The following is a 15,046-nucleotide window of genomic DNA, read 5'->3' as shown; positions in this document are numbered from 1 at the left end:
ATATGAGCCCCATCATGAATAGAAGGGCTATACCATCAGAGAAAACCCTACAGGACACCTGAAGTGTCCTTAGACAAAACTGTACACCGCATGCTTTTGCAGGCTCAATAGTATTTATAACAGTGGTTTTCAACCTCTGCCACAGAAGCAGACTTCTCAACCAACATTGATCATGACCCGTATCACGAGGGCAGGGTGCATCACAAAATCAGACATGAAAATGGAGTATTCACATTCCAAAAGGTTGGAAACCCCTCGTCTATGTTAAAAGGCTAGTCTAAATTCTTCCACTTAATGTCTGCACAGAAAACAAAGGTATCTTTTTCTTTCTTCCATACCCAGATTCTAAAAACAACACTGACTTACCTCTTATGTTTAATTGGGCCTAGGAGAGTACTAGTTAAAGAAAAGCATCCCATAGGCTTTAACGTATTTTTAAAATATTTGAAAATTAATAGCCAGTCATTTACCCTGAAACAACTCTGTGTGGACTTCTTTACTTTCATGGTGATAACGTGGGCCTCATTGTTCAGAAGATTAGCTTTAGGTCCTGTTTTCAAATATGAAATGGTAGCAAAAGCTGTAAAACTGTAGTCTTCTCTGCAGAAGATAAAGGCCAACAATCAGAAAGGTTCTGACTTACAGAAGACAATGAAATTTATAAAAATAACCAGAAGTGCAGTAATTTTAAGTAATACATTGATATGAAATAAACTTATACTATAAAAGTGCAATTTATAGGAAGTATTTTAGCTTTCCTTTTTTGACGTGCAGTAATCAATCAAAGTTGTAGTTTTTAGGTAAATTTTGTATAGTGTTCAAAGTTCATATGAAACAACTGCAAAACTATTTGTCTAGCTGCAATTATAAAAATGAGAAAGACTCAAATCATATATTGTGGAGGAAAATAGTCTATTTTTACTTGGCCAATTTTTGATTCTTGTGATTGAATAAACCGTCATGTTTATGATAATACTGGTTTTGGACATTCTACCATTTTATTTCTGAAGTTTAACATATCTCCTATTTATGGATCCACTGAGATATAACTAATGCCTGTACAATCTTAGTTTTCTTATTTCTAAAATTAATATGAGAATGTCTATTCTACCCATCTGGCAATGTTGCTCAGATTAAATGAGGTAATATACATGAAAATTATATAAAGTATTCTACAGTTGTTATATATACAAATTAGGGTTTTTCTTCAAAGTAATCTATGGGAAACACAGAGGGTGCCAAAACAATGTATACACATTTTAAGAAAGAAAAAAACTATTGAAATTACGCTGATGGTAACCACTTTGAGCACCTCTTGTAACTGCAGATGTCAAACGTGACTTGTATTCACCTTTGTTATCGGTATAAAGTATTACAATTTTAATAGTTTTCTCCTTTCTTAAAATGTGTATACATTTTTTTGGCACCCTCTGTATATACTTATTCCATGAATAAAAAATAAAAGTATAGTGTGCTGTTTAAAATAAAGTCATGAAGACAACACAAAGCACAAGAAATGGGTTTGTAGATACTTAAGATACTGCTGTAGAAGAAAGTGCGCAATAATTTTCTCCAGGTCTTCACGAGGAAGTTTGGGAGGAGCAACACCTGCTACTCTCAGTTTTGCCGCACCCTTCCCCATCCAGGAATCCATCAGTTTCAGTGGCGTGAGCTTTTCATTCATTTCCTCTGCCTGCTGTAGGATCTTAATTATATCTCTGCAATAGGCTGTTACATCCTTTCTTTCAAATGCTATAATGAAAGAGACACGGTTTAGAAATTAGGGCAAAGATGGGCTATCCTAAGTGGTTAAACAGGTTTGAAAACGAGTCATCAAATTGATTTGCTAATGTGTTCTGCATTAAAACTAGGCCATTCCCCAAGTCGAGCACTAACCAAGTCGCAGGCTCTGTAAGACATGGTGAGATTTACAGTGGTGTTAAGAAAATAACCTGGTTATCAGACGGTCCTTGGGTATGTTCCAGGAACCAGAGTGTCTGCCAGACATGGCAGCTTCTAAGAGGTATTTATGGGAGAGTCAGTGTATTCTGCATATTTACCTGATGTGTGCTCATTAAGCAATAGTCTGAAAATGAGTATGGCCTCACAGCTACTCTGATTTGGACACAAAAGTGTCCTGGATAGATATCCCCAGTTATTAACTACACTACCATCGTAATTTATATATCAGACAGTTGTTAATTTGGTCAGTAAAATACAGTCTAATAAACTCACAAACAAGTTTCTCTAGCTGCAAAGTTAAAATTGTGGTGTGGTGACCTTCATCTACCAAAGCATCAGAATTCAGTAAAGAACTAGTTAGTCCAGCTCTTGAAAACCAAAAGATGAAAGAAAAGCTAAAATAGAGTACTAAAACACTGGTAAATTAGTTGTTTTATAAGTAGCGATTATCTGGATCAAAAATGATTCACTATAATCTCTACTCTGCACTAAAATTCTCTTCCCAATCAGTTACTATAAAGTACTGGAGATTAGCCTTTTCTAATATAAATAACATTTCTATTCAGAGGAATTTAAACTTTCCTTCATCATTTCTTAAAAATTTCACATGCCCTCAGTATAGCAATATAAAATACATGCATACACGTATGGCTTTTCCTTTTATTTGCCTTTGTTTCAAAACTGTTCTTACTTTTGAATCTGGAAAATTCTATTCACACCTTGTATAATCTTTCAAATCCATTTTGGGGTCTAATACTGCCTTCGTGTAGTCCTACCCGTATCTATGAGCCTATAAAAGTATAAAAATCAGTGAACTCACAAATGTCTTTACAGCAATTGTCACACATTTTGTTACACGCTTCTGAGTTCCATACTTCATCAAAATGTTGAGCTATCAATACACGACGACATCTGCAAACATTTAGAGATACAAATTATTAAGTGATCTAATAAAGTTTTAAGAATCCCTATTTCAAAATACAGGGTAATGTATTAATGTCCTGTTGTTGCCATATCATTACCACAAACTTAGTGGCTTAAAACAACACAAACTTATTATGTTTCTATAAGCTAGAGGTCTGACATGGGTCTGACTGGGTTAAAATCAAGGTGTCAGCAGAACTGTATTTCTTCTGGAGACTACAGGAGAGAATCTGTTTTCTTATTTTTTCCTGTTTCTAGAGGCTGCCTGTGTTCATTGGCTCCTGGCCCCCTCTCCTCCACCTTAAAGCCAAAAACTGTTGAATCTTCACATCACATCACTCAGACCTCCTCCCCCTCTTCTGCCTCCTTCAACATTTTTAAGGACCCTCATGATTATACTGGACCCACCCAAATGATCCAAGATAATCTCCCTATTTTAAGATCAGCTGATTAGCAACCTTAATTCCATTTTGCCATGTAAGGTAATATACTCACAGGTTCCAGCAATTTGGATGTGGACATCTTTGGTGACCATTAATCTGTCCATCACACATAATTTTTTCCATATGTACTTGATAAATATAGCTTTTAAGAAGTTGTCTGAGATTCATTTTAAGATTCAGTATTTTACAACTATGAAGAAAACCTTTCTGGTAGCAAAAAAGTTTTCTTGTATTTCACAGTATCAATTTGAGTCTAAACCCCAATATATGCTTCATGGGGTTCTACCGGACATCTAAGACAAATTTCATTTTCTCATTATTTTAACTAGATTATCGAAGGAACTATAAGAAACAACATTTTCTGTCGCTGTCCAGTCACTGATGATCACTTCAAAATTTCTGAGTCCTTTTATGTGATGGGCAATAAGAGTACAAAGATGACTAAGACCAAGAAGCCATCAAGGAGCTATATGCTCTAACTAGAGCCACCCTAAACAGATTTACATGTATTTCTTAAGGAGAAACTTGATCCTGCTCTTAATTATTTCATCAGCCCATCAGCTGGTTGGATGGTATGTGTTACTCAGCTCAACTCTCAAAACACCTCTTACAACACGTTTTCAAAATTATGTAGCTGTACACAAGTGCTAGAGAAAAAACAGCTTGAATTCACTGTTAATTTGTGTCAAAACCTTCAGTAAAATACAGTTTGGGAGAATTATCTCAGAAAGAAAGAGAGAGAGAGAGAGAGAGAGAGAGAGAGAGAGAAAATATATTTTCTTGGATTAAGGCAGACCCTGCAGATTCATGCACTGGTTTCTACCCTTCAGAAAACTGCTTTTACATGTTTGCACTTGATGTTCTATAAATGTATTTACTGACTTTCCTAAGTACTCAAAGTAACATAGACTTTCAAATTGTGCTTGTCTTTAGTTGACAAAAGTCATGAAAAGGTATGTGGCTTACTTGCTTATGTCTTGACAGTATGACACCATCTCATAAAGCTTTTGTTGTCCCACATTTTCCATTACCACCATTGAACTTATTCTGAATATATCTCCAAAGCCATAATACAATATACAGTCTGCTTTCATGTCATCTCGACCTGTAGTATGAAATATCTTGAGATTGCATAATTACTTTAAAAATCAAAACAAGCAAAAATAATATATGTAAAATTCGCTGGCAATGCTTCATTGTCTATATTGCATCTAGAAATTTCAGAGATGTGAAAGTTAGTTTGTAACAGCTGCCCTCAATTAAAAAAGAAACAATAACTAGAAAGTCTTATCAGAAATCAGTTTTATTAAAAATGGGTCCATAAGTAATCCAGTTATTTTAATTATAGATTGGAAACCACTAAGTGGAAATTCAGGAGGCAAAGATGGACATCAAATTATCTGAGTAAACAGAACAGGAAATAATTCGTAACACTCCAATAGAACTTAAGTGTAATTTCTGCATAGGCAAATAAGTATAAAACTGTGAAGACTTAATTGTTTATTCTAAAAATAGTAGCCAATAGAGATTAAAAATACAGAATTATTAAACAGCATTTATATTATTTCTGGAAAAGCTTTTTAAAAAATGACTTCTGGATTTGAGTTACACCTACCTGCACGTCCACTCTCTTGGTAATAATTTTCCATTGATTTACTCATTGAATGATGAATCACAAATCTCACATCTGGCTTATCAATTCCCATACCAAATGCAACTGTTGCCACGACTACCTAAAATGTTTTAACATTTTATATGTCAATTAAGTCAAGCTAAAATATTCTTAAAGGTGAATTAGGCTACTACTGAAGATGTATACTTAACCTGAATTTCACTGGTTGACCATCCTCTATGAACCTTGGTCTTATCTTCTGCTTCCATATTGGCATGGTATGCACCTGCACGAATTCCCAGTTTCTGTAAACTAACTGTAACTTGCTCAGAGTCCTTCTGAGAAAAGCAATATATGATTCCTGTAGGAAAACATGCCCAATTGTTAGATATATACAATGCATTCCTGGAAGAGAATTTTTACACACACAAATATTGATTAATACAATGTATGGGGAAAAAGGATTTATGAAAAATTCCAAAACCTTAACACACTAACTTTTTGGAATAATTCCAGATTTGATCACCAGTTGGCTGTAAAGCAGAAATGAGCCAAGCCACCAGTGTTGGCTCCCATTACCTCTCTTCTCTCTCCAACTTTATCTCCCACTACGTAGTATTGCTCACACTGGTTTCGCCATAAGACATTAGCAAGAGTGCTGGGGAAAAAGTTTCACATGCAAATGAATCTGGGGGACTGCACTGAACAAAGTTAAACAAGTTTATTTATTTGCACGTCTGGTCAAAATTTTTAATGTACTGAATCTTTAGGAGAAATAATTAGTTGCAGCCTTTCGCAAACTTATTTGACCCTGGAACTCCTTCTACTGGGGGCACCCATTAATATCTCCCGAAAATCCACAGGACAGTTTTGAAATGCTACTTTTACACAACGTCTTTGTTTCAGGAACACTTGCTTATTCATTAATCCTGGAACAAATGTATATATATCTCTCAACTCCATCTATACTTAACTCATTCAATATGTACTATTTATTTCTTTAACTTGTCCTCTACTTTAAGGGACTATATTTTATATCCCTTTAGAATATCGGTGCTTACCTTCTATCTTATAAACAGTGGCTACTTACTAAAACTTGCTGTCTAAAATTAACCTTATGTCATTCGGTCCATTCTTTAAAGCAATTAAGTATAAATAAGCAAAAATAAATCAGTTTTATGACTCATAATCTGTGCCATTAGGAAATGCCACACCCACTTCCTAAGATCACCAAGCAAATTTTACCATAACATGTTCAAGTATCTTTTGCTATGCCTTAATATTTTTTGGTGCTAATCATTTATCAGTATATTATATCAGTGTAATGTTAGTAATTTTTTGAAAGTTCCCTCTCAGTCTTCAAAGTTGGTTTGTTATTTTATTACCTGATTGCCCTTTGTATCTCCCATTAATGAGTTTTACAATATCCTCAATAAAATCTTCAGTGTTTGAGGGCTTCTGCCGAACCTAAAAAAAGCCAACTTATTAAAAAGTATATTAATGAGTACCATCCAAGTAGTCACTTACACCTTTGAAGGTGCCATTCTTTCATGAGCATAGCGTTTTTTCTGTTACTTTCACTCGCCTCATCTGATTCACCTCATCTGCCTCACCCCTGCCACCTCCCAGCCTCTTCTCGATCCTTATTTTTGAATTTACCAGAAATGAGGCATAACTCATAAAGATCGAGACTTTATTGTCTGATGCTACTTTTATAAAACCATAAACCATGGCACAACTATTAAATGAAAACTCGGAAAAATATTAAGTCCATTCTTAAAAGAATTAGAAAGAAAGAAAAAAACAGCTGTTAGGTTATTTAACTTTCAAGGTTATATATCAAATATAGTCTAAACAGGCAGTATCAGCAAATCTTTAATGACATATTAATTCTGTATTATTTCCTAATTAAGTTCAGTAGGGATGTCAGTAGGGTCCTTGGTATCAGTCTGTGCTTTCTCTCCATCCTTGCAAAAATGTACATACATTTATTAACAAGATAGTGTCTTCTACTTAACCTACTGTAGAAGAGATAAAAACGCAAGAGATATAAAAAGAACGCATTAATAAATCTGCTTATAATTACCTCCTAATTTTAAAAACATTTAAACATAGTTAACTGTTACTCATGTAAATGAACATAATGAAAAGGTAACCTCTGCCATAATCCTTCACAAAAGCTGTAAACTGATATAAAAGTTACATACCTCATAATAAAGATTTGGCCGATTAAAAGAAGCTGTAAAAGTAAAACACTTTTCAACACACAATATTTCCTGAACATCCTTCAAAACGTGATTTGTTGCAGTTGCAGTCAGCCCAATGAGTGCTGTGTTAGGAAACTGCCGCTTTAAGATACCCAGTGCCTTATAATCTGGAAAAAAGAAAATACACAGTGGCCCTCTTTCTATCCTTTAAGGAAGAGAGTAAATTAAGCCCTTTTAACAAGATGCAGATAATCAATGAGTGCTTTGTAACTTGATTTCCGCAGCTCTTTATCTCAGTAAATCTGCAGTTGCGGCCTTTTTGAATAGGCAGGCTTTATTATACTTTTAACTGGTTCTTCAGAAACACTGCTCTTGGTCACAAGAGGAACTCCCTATTGAAGAGAGTGAATACCTACACATTTCCAGGAAGCTATGGTCTACACCTGCTGCACAGAGGATTCAAGAGGCATTGCTCAGAGAAGCCACAGTGTTTGACTCTATTACAGCTGACAAGAGATGAAAGAGGCCGTAAGCCAGAACGCTTCTACCATCAGGGGCATCCAAAAGCGCCAAGTGCAGACCAGAAAAAGGTTGGGGAGGGCACTGCTTTTCATATAAGCTACTTCAGGGGGACCATTCTGGGGTCACCCTTGTCATATACATCTAAATCACTAGATAAGTTGTCCTTAAGCACTCCCTAAGTACTTAAATTATTTGGAGAAGAGTGAAAAGGAAATGTGGCAGAAATTGCTAAATGCTAAGGCAGAGGACTCCTATGAAACTAGAGGAGACAGTAACTGCTTGGGAAGTCGTGAGGTTTCCAAGGAGCGAACACTTGAGTTGGGTCTTGAATGAGCAGCAGTTCACTAGGAAGGGAAGAAGAAAACAGCAGGTGGAGGAAACAGCATATACGTGGCAGACATACTGGCATGAAATTACTCGACAGGGTCAGATAACAGCAAGCAGTTCCGTGGGGCTAAACCACAGAGAAAAGTGCTTCATGGATCTACTGTCAACTCTGGTAAGCAGGGAACTACACTCCCTGTATGGTTCTGAGTTAGATCTGGCCCCAAGGAGGAACGTGAGCAAGGTATGGGAGGCAGAAGTGAACCAGCTGCCATTCCTATCTGAGCTCTTTCCAGGCAGAGGCTGATGGATATATGCAGAGATGCCCAGCCTGGCCTAGCTTGTCCTAGCTCTTTTCTACTCCTCCATCAGCTCTTCTTCAGAAACACAGGCCTTGCTCATCAACAGGGGCCCCACTTGGAAGCGGACCCACAGAGGCGACAGCTACTAGGAGAAAGCAGCTTACCAGTGACCTCTGGTGAGCTTCCCCTTTGCAATCCCCTTTGGCACTGGCTGTGCCAGCTGCAGGTTCCCCAACAAGCTCCGCTGCTCTTCCCACACCAGTGCTTCAGGACTAGTCAGTGACTTTTCTCTGATCCTCCACTCTCTCTCCCTTCAGACCTTCACTTCCCCAGCTCCTTCCACAATTGTGGTGGGTCTACTTCCTAAAATAAATCCCTTATCTCCTAACATTCACAATTAGGCTCTGCTTCCCTGCCCAGAGCTGATGCTGTTACACAGAAGAGTACAGAGAGAAAGGCACACTTCAGTTAAGACTTAGTTGATTCTAAGAAGCTTATGGAAATGAGGAGTCATCACGCAATTTTAAAAGCAGACAAGGGACATTATATAAATAGAGTTACGTTTCGGAAATCATCTTTTGGTGTCAGTGAAAAGGATGGGATGGAATAGGCAAAAGACTGAAGAAAGGGAAACAAGTTAACAGGTGGCAACAGACTAGAAAACAAGTAATAAGAGAATATGAAATAAGGCATGACGCAGGATCAGAAAGAAATGAATAGAAGCATATAAACTAGAACCCTACAGGTCCTGGTGACTATTAGGATACTGTGGGAGTTGGGGTGACCAGGAAAGGGGAGGATAGAGTCCAAGATTCATCCATTCATCAACAGACATGTCAAATACTTTCTGTTATGTGCCAAGCATGTCTCTGGGCACTGGAGATAAAGTGGTGAACAAGACAAGATGCTATGCAGATGGAACTAGAATTCAAGCAAAGAGACCAGACAATACAATGAGTAGACCATATCTTATTACCAGAGAGTGTTTATAGTGATAAACCCATGTAGTTAGAATATAATGAGGAAGAATAGGAAGTCAGCAACAAACAGGAGACAGAACACATATGGCCTTACAGACCCGTTAAGAATATGGATTTTATTCGAAGTACAAAGAAAACCTATGGGGTAGTTTAGGGAGGAGAGTAACATGATTTGATTTATATGTAGAAAAGATCACTTTGGTCGGTGTGTGGAGAATGAGCTATAAAAGGGTAAGACTGGCGTCAGAGACTAGTTGGGGAGCTACTGTAGACCAGTCAGTGGAAAGGATCTCAGCTGGACTTAAGAGATAGCAGTACAGACAAGGAGAAGTGGACAAACTTGAGACTCAATTTAGAGGCAGAGCTGATGGGACTTGGTGGTGGATTGCATCAGCAGAGATAGGATAAATTAAGGATGTGCCATTCAATAGTTATTTAATCTCAGCTCCATCTCCACCCACCCATACTCTGCTATGTGGTGCTGGAGCAGGCAATGTGCACACTGCTTTTCTGCTCTGCCAGCTGGTCCTGGAAGGCAGAGTACAAGGCTGGGGACCAAGAAGGGTGTTGTCCCTTCCTGTTTACTTCCTGGGGGCCTGTCTGTGTCCTTGATAATGTCACCCCAGCAGGGCTTTTTCCTCCCTGCAGCAGCAGTCTCTCAGCAGCAGCTGAATACAGGTGGCAATTTTCCCAACCTTTGGAGAACCAGCTTCATCACGGGTCCACCCCACTTCTGCTTCCACTAAGAGACACCAGCACCAGGAAGTTCTTAGTTTCAGCACCATGAGACCACCCCTCCTCTAGATTTCCAAACCTTATGAGTTCCAAACTTTTCTTCCTATTCCCCCAGCCCTAGCAATGGTAGTTGCTTCTTTAGTTTTTACCTCCATGATACCACAGAGTTGTTTGTTTGTTTTTTCAGTTAGCTTTTTATAACCAAACTTGATCTAGTTAATTCTTTATATCAAATTCTCTGTGTTCAAATACTGTTTCTGTCTCCTGACTGGACCCTGACTGAGAAAGGTAACTGCTAAAACTTTGGCTTGAGGAAATGTGTGAGTGGTTAAACGATTTTCTAAGATAGGGAAAAACTTAATGGGAAATAGATTGGGAGAAGTGGCAAGACGAAGTGAGTAATAACTGCCTAAGAGAATAAATTTAATGGAAACAGGGATTTCTTCATCCTGTAATGCTGAGTAAGAAAATAGTCCCTAGCATCAAGTTTTCTAGAAACGACATACATACCAGGTCTGAAATCATGACCCCAGTGACTGCAGCAGTGAACTTCATCCACAGCAATTCGGGTAAGTCTCCCTGCTGCGTAGGCTTTCTCTAGTTTTGACATAAACATTTTGCTTTTTGCAATTTTCTCTGGAGTCACATAAATTAGCTTTAGCTTGGAGTTTTTATTTACCATCTCATCATGAACCCATTTCACATGACTCTATTGAAAGGAAAAACAGACACAATGACAGCAGGCTGGAGTAGAAAGTAGTAAAGGAAGTGGGTCATTACTAAAAAGCAATAGCCTCACGCTGTTGTAACAGCTCCTACTTAGTTCATTAAAACTGAAACCACATCCCAGGACTCACAGCATGGCAGCTATGTAAACAGGATTTTAGTTATTGACCTACACCCAAACTGTTGATAAAAGAATAATCTCATTTGACAAAAGGAGAACAAGAAATGAATGTCAAGACACTACAATAGCATTTATTCTATGAAGGCACAATTCTAAATTGTTCATAATAAATGCCAAAATGTGAGCTAAATTCAATAGGTATGGTGATAAAGAAGTGTTTTGTTAATGTTAACATTATATTTGTTATCACATATGTCTGTGAACACAATTTATTGTTTAGTTACTTTAATGATGCTATCAAATCTCCTGATAACCTCTTTATGTAGGTTTTATAAAGCATTTTAGTCACTGAAGTAAGATTTTATAATATGAAATATATATTTATGTTATATATATAACAAAAGTAAATCTTAAGAATCAGTTATTAGATTCTTAGTGCTGTTTCTATTTTATACAATATTTTGCAGATAAGGTGTCATATTTTTCCTTCTCACCTAATTAAGACCAAAAGAAGCGTAAGGAAACAATGGTGTTAGGGTTTGAAACATGTCGGAGGATGTGGACCAGTAATAAACTACCAACCCCGTAGAAGGGCTGTTGGCTCTCATCAGGCTCATTTTATGTGGAAATGAGAAATGACAAAGAGCTTCGACGTAGATTACATGCTTATGATCAACAAATATGATACTGGGAGATGTGGAAGAAAACTGTGACTACTACACATATTGATGAAGAAACATATGAAGAGGTATACAAGGTTGGGCAATTTTAGTTTGCGAACTCATCCTAGAAAAAGTGCTACATACCTCATTGCTGAATATCACTACAGTCACCTTTGAAGTCCTCCCCTTGGGGAGCTGTGCACTGATGCCAGTGCCTAGTCCACCCTTCAAAGAAATTTTGGAACTCTTTTTCTGGAATGGCTATCAGAGCTGTCATCATATTACCCTTGATGTCCTGAATGTCATCCTTTCAGTATTTCCTTTATCTTCGGGTAAAGAAAGAAGTCATTGGGGCCAGATCAGGTGAGTAGGGAGCGTGTTCCAATACAGTTATTTGTTTACTGGCTAAAAGCTCCCTCAAACACAGTGCCACATGAGCTAGTGCATTGTCGTGATGAAAGAGTCATAAATTGTTGGCAAAGAGTTCAGGTCGTCTAACTTTTTCACGCAGCCTTTTCAGTACTTCCAAATGGTAAACTTGGTTAACTGTTTGTCCAGTTGGTACAAATTCATAATGGATAATCCCTCTGATATCAAAAAAAGGTTAGCAACATAGAACTTGTTTACAAACAAGTTCGCAAACTTAATTTTCCAACCTTGTATAAATCAACAAAACAGAATATTCCAGTGCTCTTTGTCCAGGGAGGTGGTGTTGTACTAGATGCCTCTCCACTGAGAGCTGGTTGAAGCAAGGAATTTATCTTGTGTGGAAAATAGGAGACTTTGTAGATTTCCTCTTTAAATGTAAAAAATATTTTTTAAAAAACCTGTGTAAATTTTGATACTAAAAAATGACCAAGGATTCTTCCACTCCTGAAATGAGTTGACTTGCAGATAACACAAATTCTTAAGCTAACTGCATTTTAATTTTTCTCCAACCCTTCCAATAAATGTGATCAACATGATGCAGCACTCTTCCTTTTTCAGACAATTTGCTCCATTGTTTTCTCCGACAATTTCTGATTTTTTGAAGACCTAATTTGATGTTTCCTTTTTTTTAATACAAAAAAAAAAGGAACAGTGGTAAATGTGATTGAAAGAGAAAGTCAAAACTGCCTTCATCGTCCCAGCAAAGCAGTTTGTTAACTCCCTGAGATATTCCTAATTTGTTAAGAAATAGCCAAAGTATATTAAACATTACAACTGGTCCAAAATGTCCTAGAAATCTTAGGAGAGCAAACACAAGGCTATATCCTCAGAAATGGGCAGATGCAAAAAGAAAAAAAAAATAGAACTTCTGGCAGAATAAGTGGAGAAGCAACATTCAAAAAAAAAGTTCTATTCTCATCCTATCAACTACAAGTGAAAACAACAAGAAAACTGGACTTGACTTATCCTCTCTCCCTAACTTTCCAAGCAATAGTGATAGATAGGAGCTTGTACTTAGCTACACCTTTGTAACTACTTGATACATATATAATATGTATATACAAACGTATATATATATATAATGTGTTTGTTTATATATGTATATATATTTATATAATCATTGCTCTTTTTTCAGTTTTAAGGAGATACAGTATTAGAAGGCAAAGTTCTCCATAGGTTCATTCTGTTGAATGAGGGCGCAGTTATAATGACACAAGAATTTACAAAAATTTAAATAAAACAAAAACATATGGGAAAAATTAAAGGAGCCAGGATTTCTTAGAGCTATGGCTGATTCCAGGCCTGGGAGGAAATATACAAAATGAGCCTTCATTATCTTTTTATAAGAGAAAGGAAGGAGTCAAAAGCTATGAGGTGAAGAAATAAAAAGGTTCAGGAGCCAATTTAAATACACTCACTGCCCAAAGATGGGACTATTTCAGCATAAAGAATAATAATAACTGTGAATTAATATATATCAAATGTTTAAAATTCATGTTTATAATGATACTTGAGGGAAAAAAACAAAAACAAAGACCTTATTAACCATTTCTGGAGAATGCTGGAAACCAATACTTTCTGAAAACTGGTAAAGAAAGGGGAAGAATTTTCAATCTGTAAAGAAAGTTAATAAGGAAAAAGTTCTTTAAGAAAAAGTCTAGCTAATATATGAAGGAGTGATACAATTAGATATCACCATTTTATAACCCACTAATTAAGTAATAGCTCTAAGATAAGCAATAATCACCAGTGGCTGGTAAAACCATAAGAGGAAAAGCTGAGAGAGAAATTGATAATTACAGAGCAGACAGATATCACCTGAATCATGATCAAGCTTAACATCACAAAAAAATAACCGGGTATTTTGTAACTCCTTAGTGATGCCATGGGACATGCAGTCCCAGGAAAAAAAAAAAAAAAATCCAAATCTAAATCCAATCAAGCTTTCAGATCTAACTAAAAGAAAAAAGTAAACTACATAATAAGGACACAATCAGGAAAATCCAGAATATAAGAAACTACAGAACAAAGAACCTAGTTTCTTCAACATATAATCTGCCCAAGAAATAAAAAAGAAATAAGGGGAAACTTATGACTATATCAACCAAATTCAACATAATGCATGAATCTTACTGGGACCATAATTAAAAACAAAACAAACAAACAAACAAAAAAACATAAGATTTGATAAAACAGAGTAATCTGAATATTTTTATTTGATGACTTTAAAGAATTGATATTAAACTTTTTAGGTGAGATGATGGCATTATAGTTATCTTTTTAAAAAGAGATACATACTGAAGAAGTTACAACTGGAATGGTATGCTGTCTGGGATTTGCTTCAAATAAATAAACCAACTGGGAAGAGGTAGGGAAAATTGGGGATGGATAGATGAAGAAAGATTGGCCATATGTTGATAATGGTTAAAGGTGGTTAATATGTACAAAACAGTTTTTATAATCTCTACTTTTTTATACTTTTGAAAATTTCAATAAAATGCTTTAAAAAAAAAATTGGCTGGAAAATGCTCTATTCTGCAGATGAAGGTAAGAGAGTCCATTCCCAAACAGTAGAAATTCCACCAGGGTAGGGTATCTTGTTAGTAATTCATTTTTTGTATTTAATTACATTGCACAATTAGAATTCTTGCCTACTATTTTATAATAGATAATATAAAACAAGTCAGCAAACATTTCCTGTTAAGGGCCAGATAGTAAATATTAGGTTATGTGGGCCATATGGTCTCGACTATCACAACTACTTAACTCTGTGAAAAGTCATAGACTACACGTAAATGAACAAGTGTGGCTGTGTTCCAATAAAACTTTATTTATGGATACTGAAATGTGAATCTTATATAACTTTCACACTTCACAAAGTACTATTTTTCTTTTGATTTTTTTAACCATTTAAAAATATAAAAACCAATTTTAACTCACAAAGCACATAAAATAGGCAGTGGGCTGAAACTGATCCCTGAGCAGTAGTTTACAATTCCTGACATTAATTCTTATCAGTTTATAATTTTATAAGCAACCCAATTGTGGCTAATGCTCCTATTTTAGTGAAGAGTTAAAATTTTAAATAATAATAATA

General features: G+C 36.2%; 1 protein-coding gene across 2 annotated transcripts in view; it reads right to left on the bottom strand.

The window, feature by feature from the left end:
- RECQL (RecQ like helicase) overlaps positions 1-15,046 on the bottom strand; it is a 30,620-nt gene that overhangs the window by 1,169 nt on the left and 14,405 nt on the right. For both annotated transcript variants that reach the window (XM_019738171.2, XM_074325941.1), the window contains exons 6-14: positions 10,522-10,720; positions 7,149-7,315; positions 6,327-6,408; positions 5,154-5,302; positions 4,945-5,062; positions 4,296-4,434; positions 2,783-2,874; positions 1,533-1,752; positions 471-600 (exon numbers count right to left, since the gene is read on the bottom strand). In XM_019738171.2, coding sequence (XP_019593730.2) covers positions 471-600; positions 1,533-1,752; positions 2,783-2,874; positions 4,296-4,434; positions 4,945-5,062; positions 5,154-5,302; positions 6,327-6,408; positions 7,149-7,315; positions 10,522-10,720 — 1,296 coding nt within the window. The remainder of the gene's footprint in view (positions 1-470; positions 601-1,532; positions 1,753-2,782; positions 2,875-4,295; positions 4,435-4,944; positions 5,063-5,153; positions 5,303-6,326; positions 6,409-7,148; positions 7,316-10,521; positions 10,721-15,046) is intronic.

This window comes from Rhinolophus sinicus, linkage group LG02 (assembly GCF_036562045.2).
Source record: "Rhinolophus sinicus isolate RSC01 linkage group LG02, ASM3656204v1, whole genome shotgun sequence".
NCBI classification, from domain to species: domain Eukaryota; kingdom Metazoa; phylum Chordata; class Mammalia; order Chiroptera; family Rhinolophidae; genus Rhinolophus; species Rhinolophus sinicus.
This window is presented reverse-complemented; position numbering and strand designations above follow the sequence as displayed.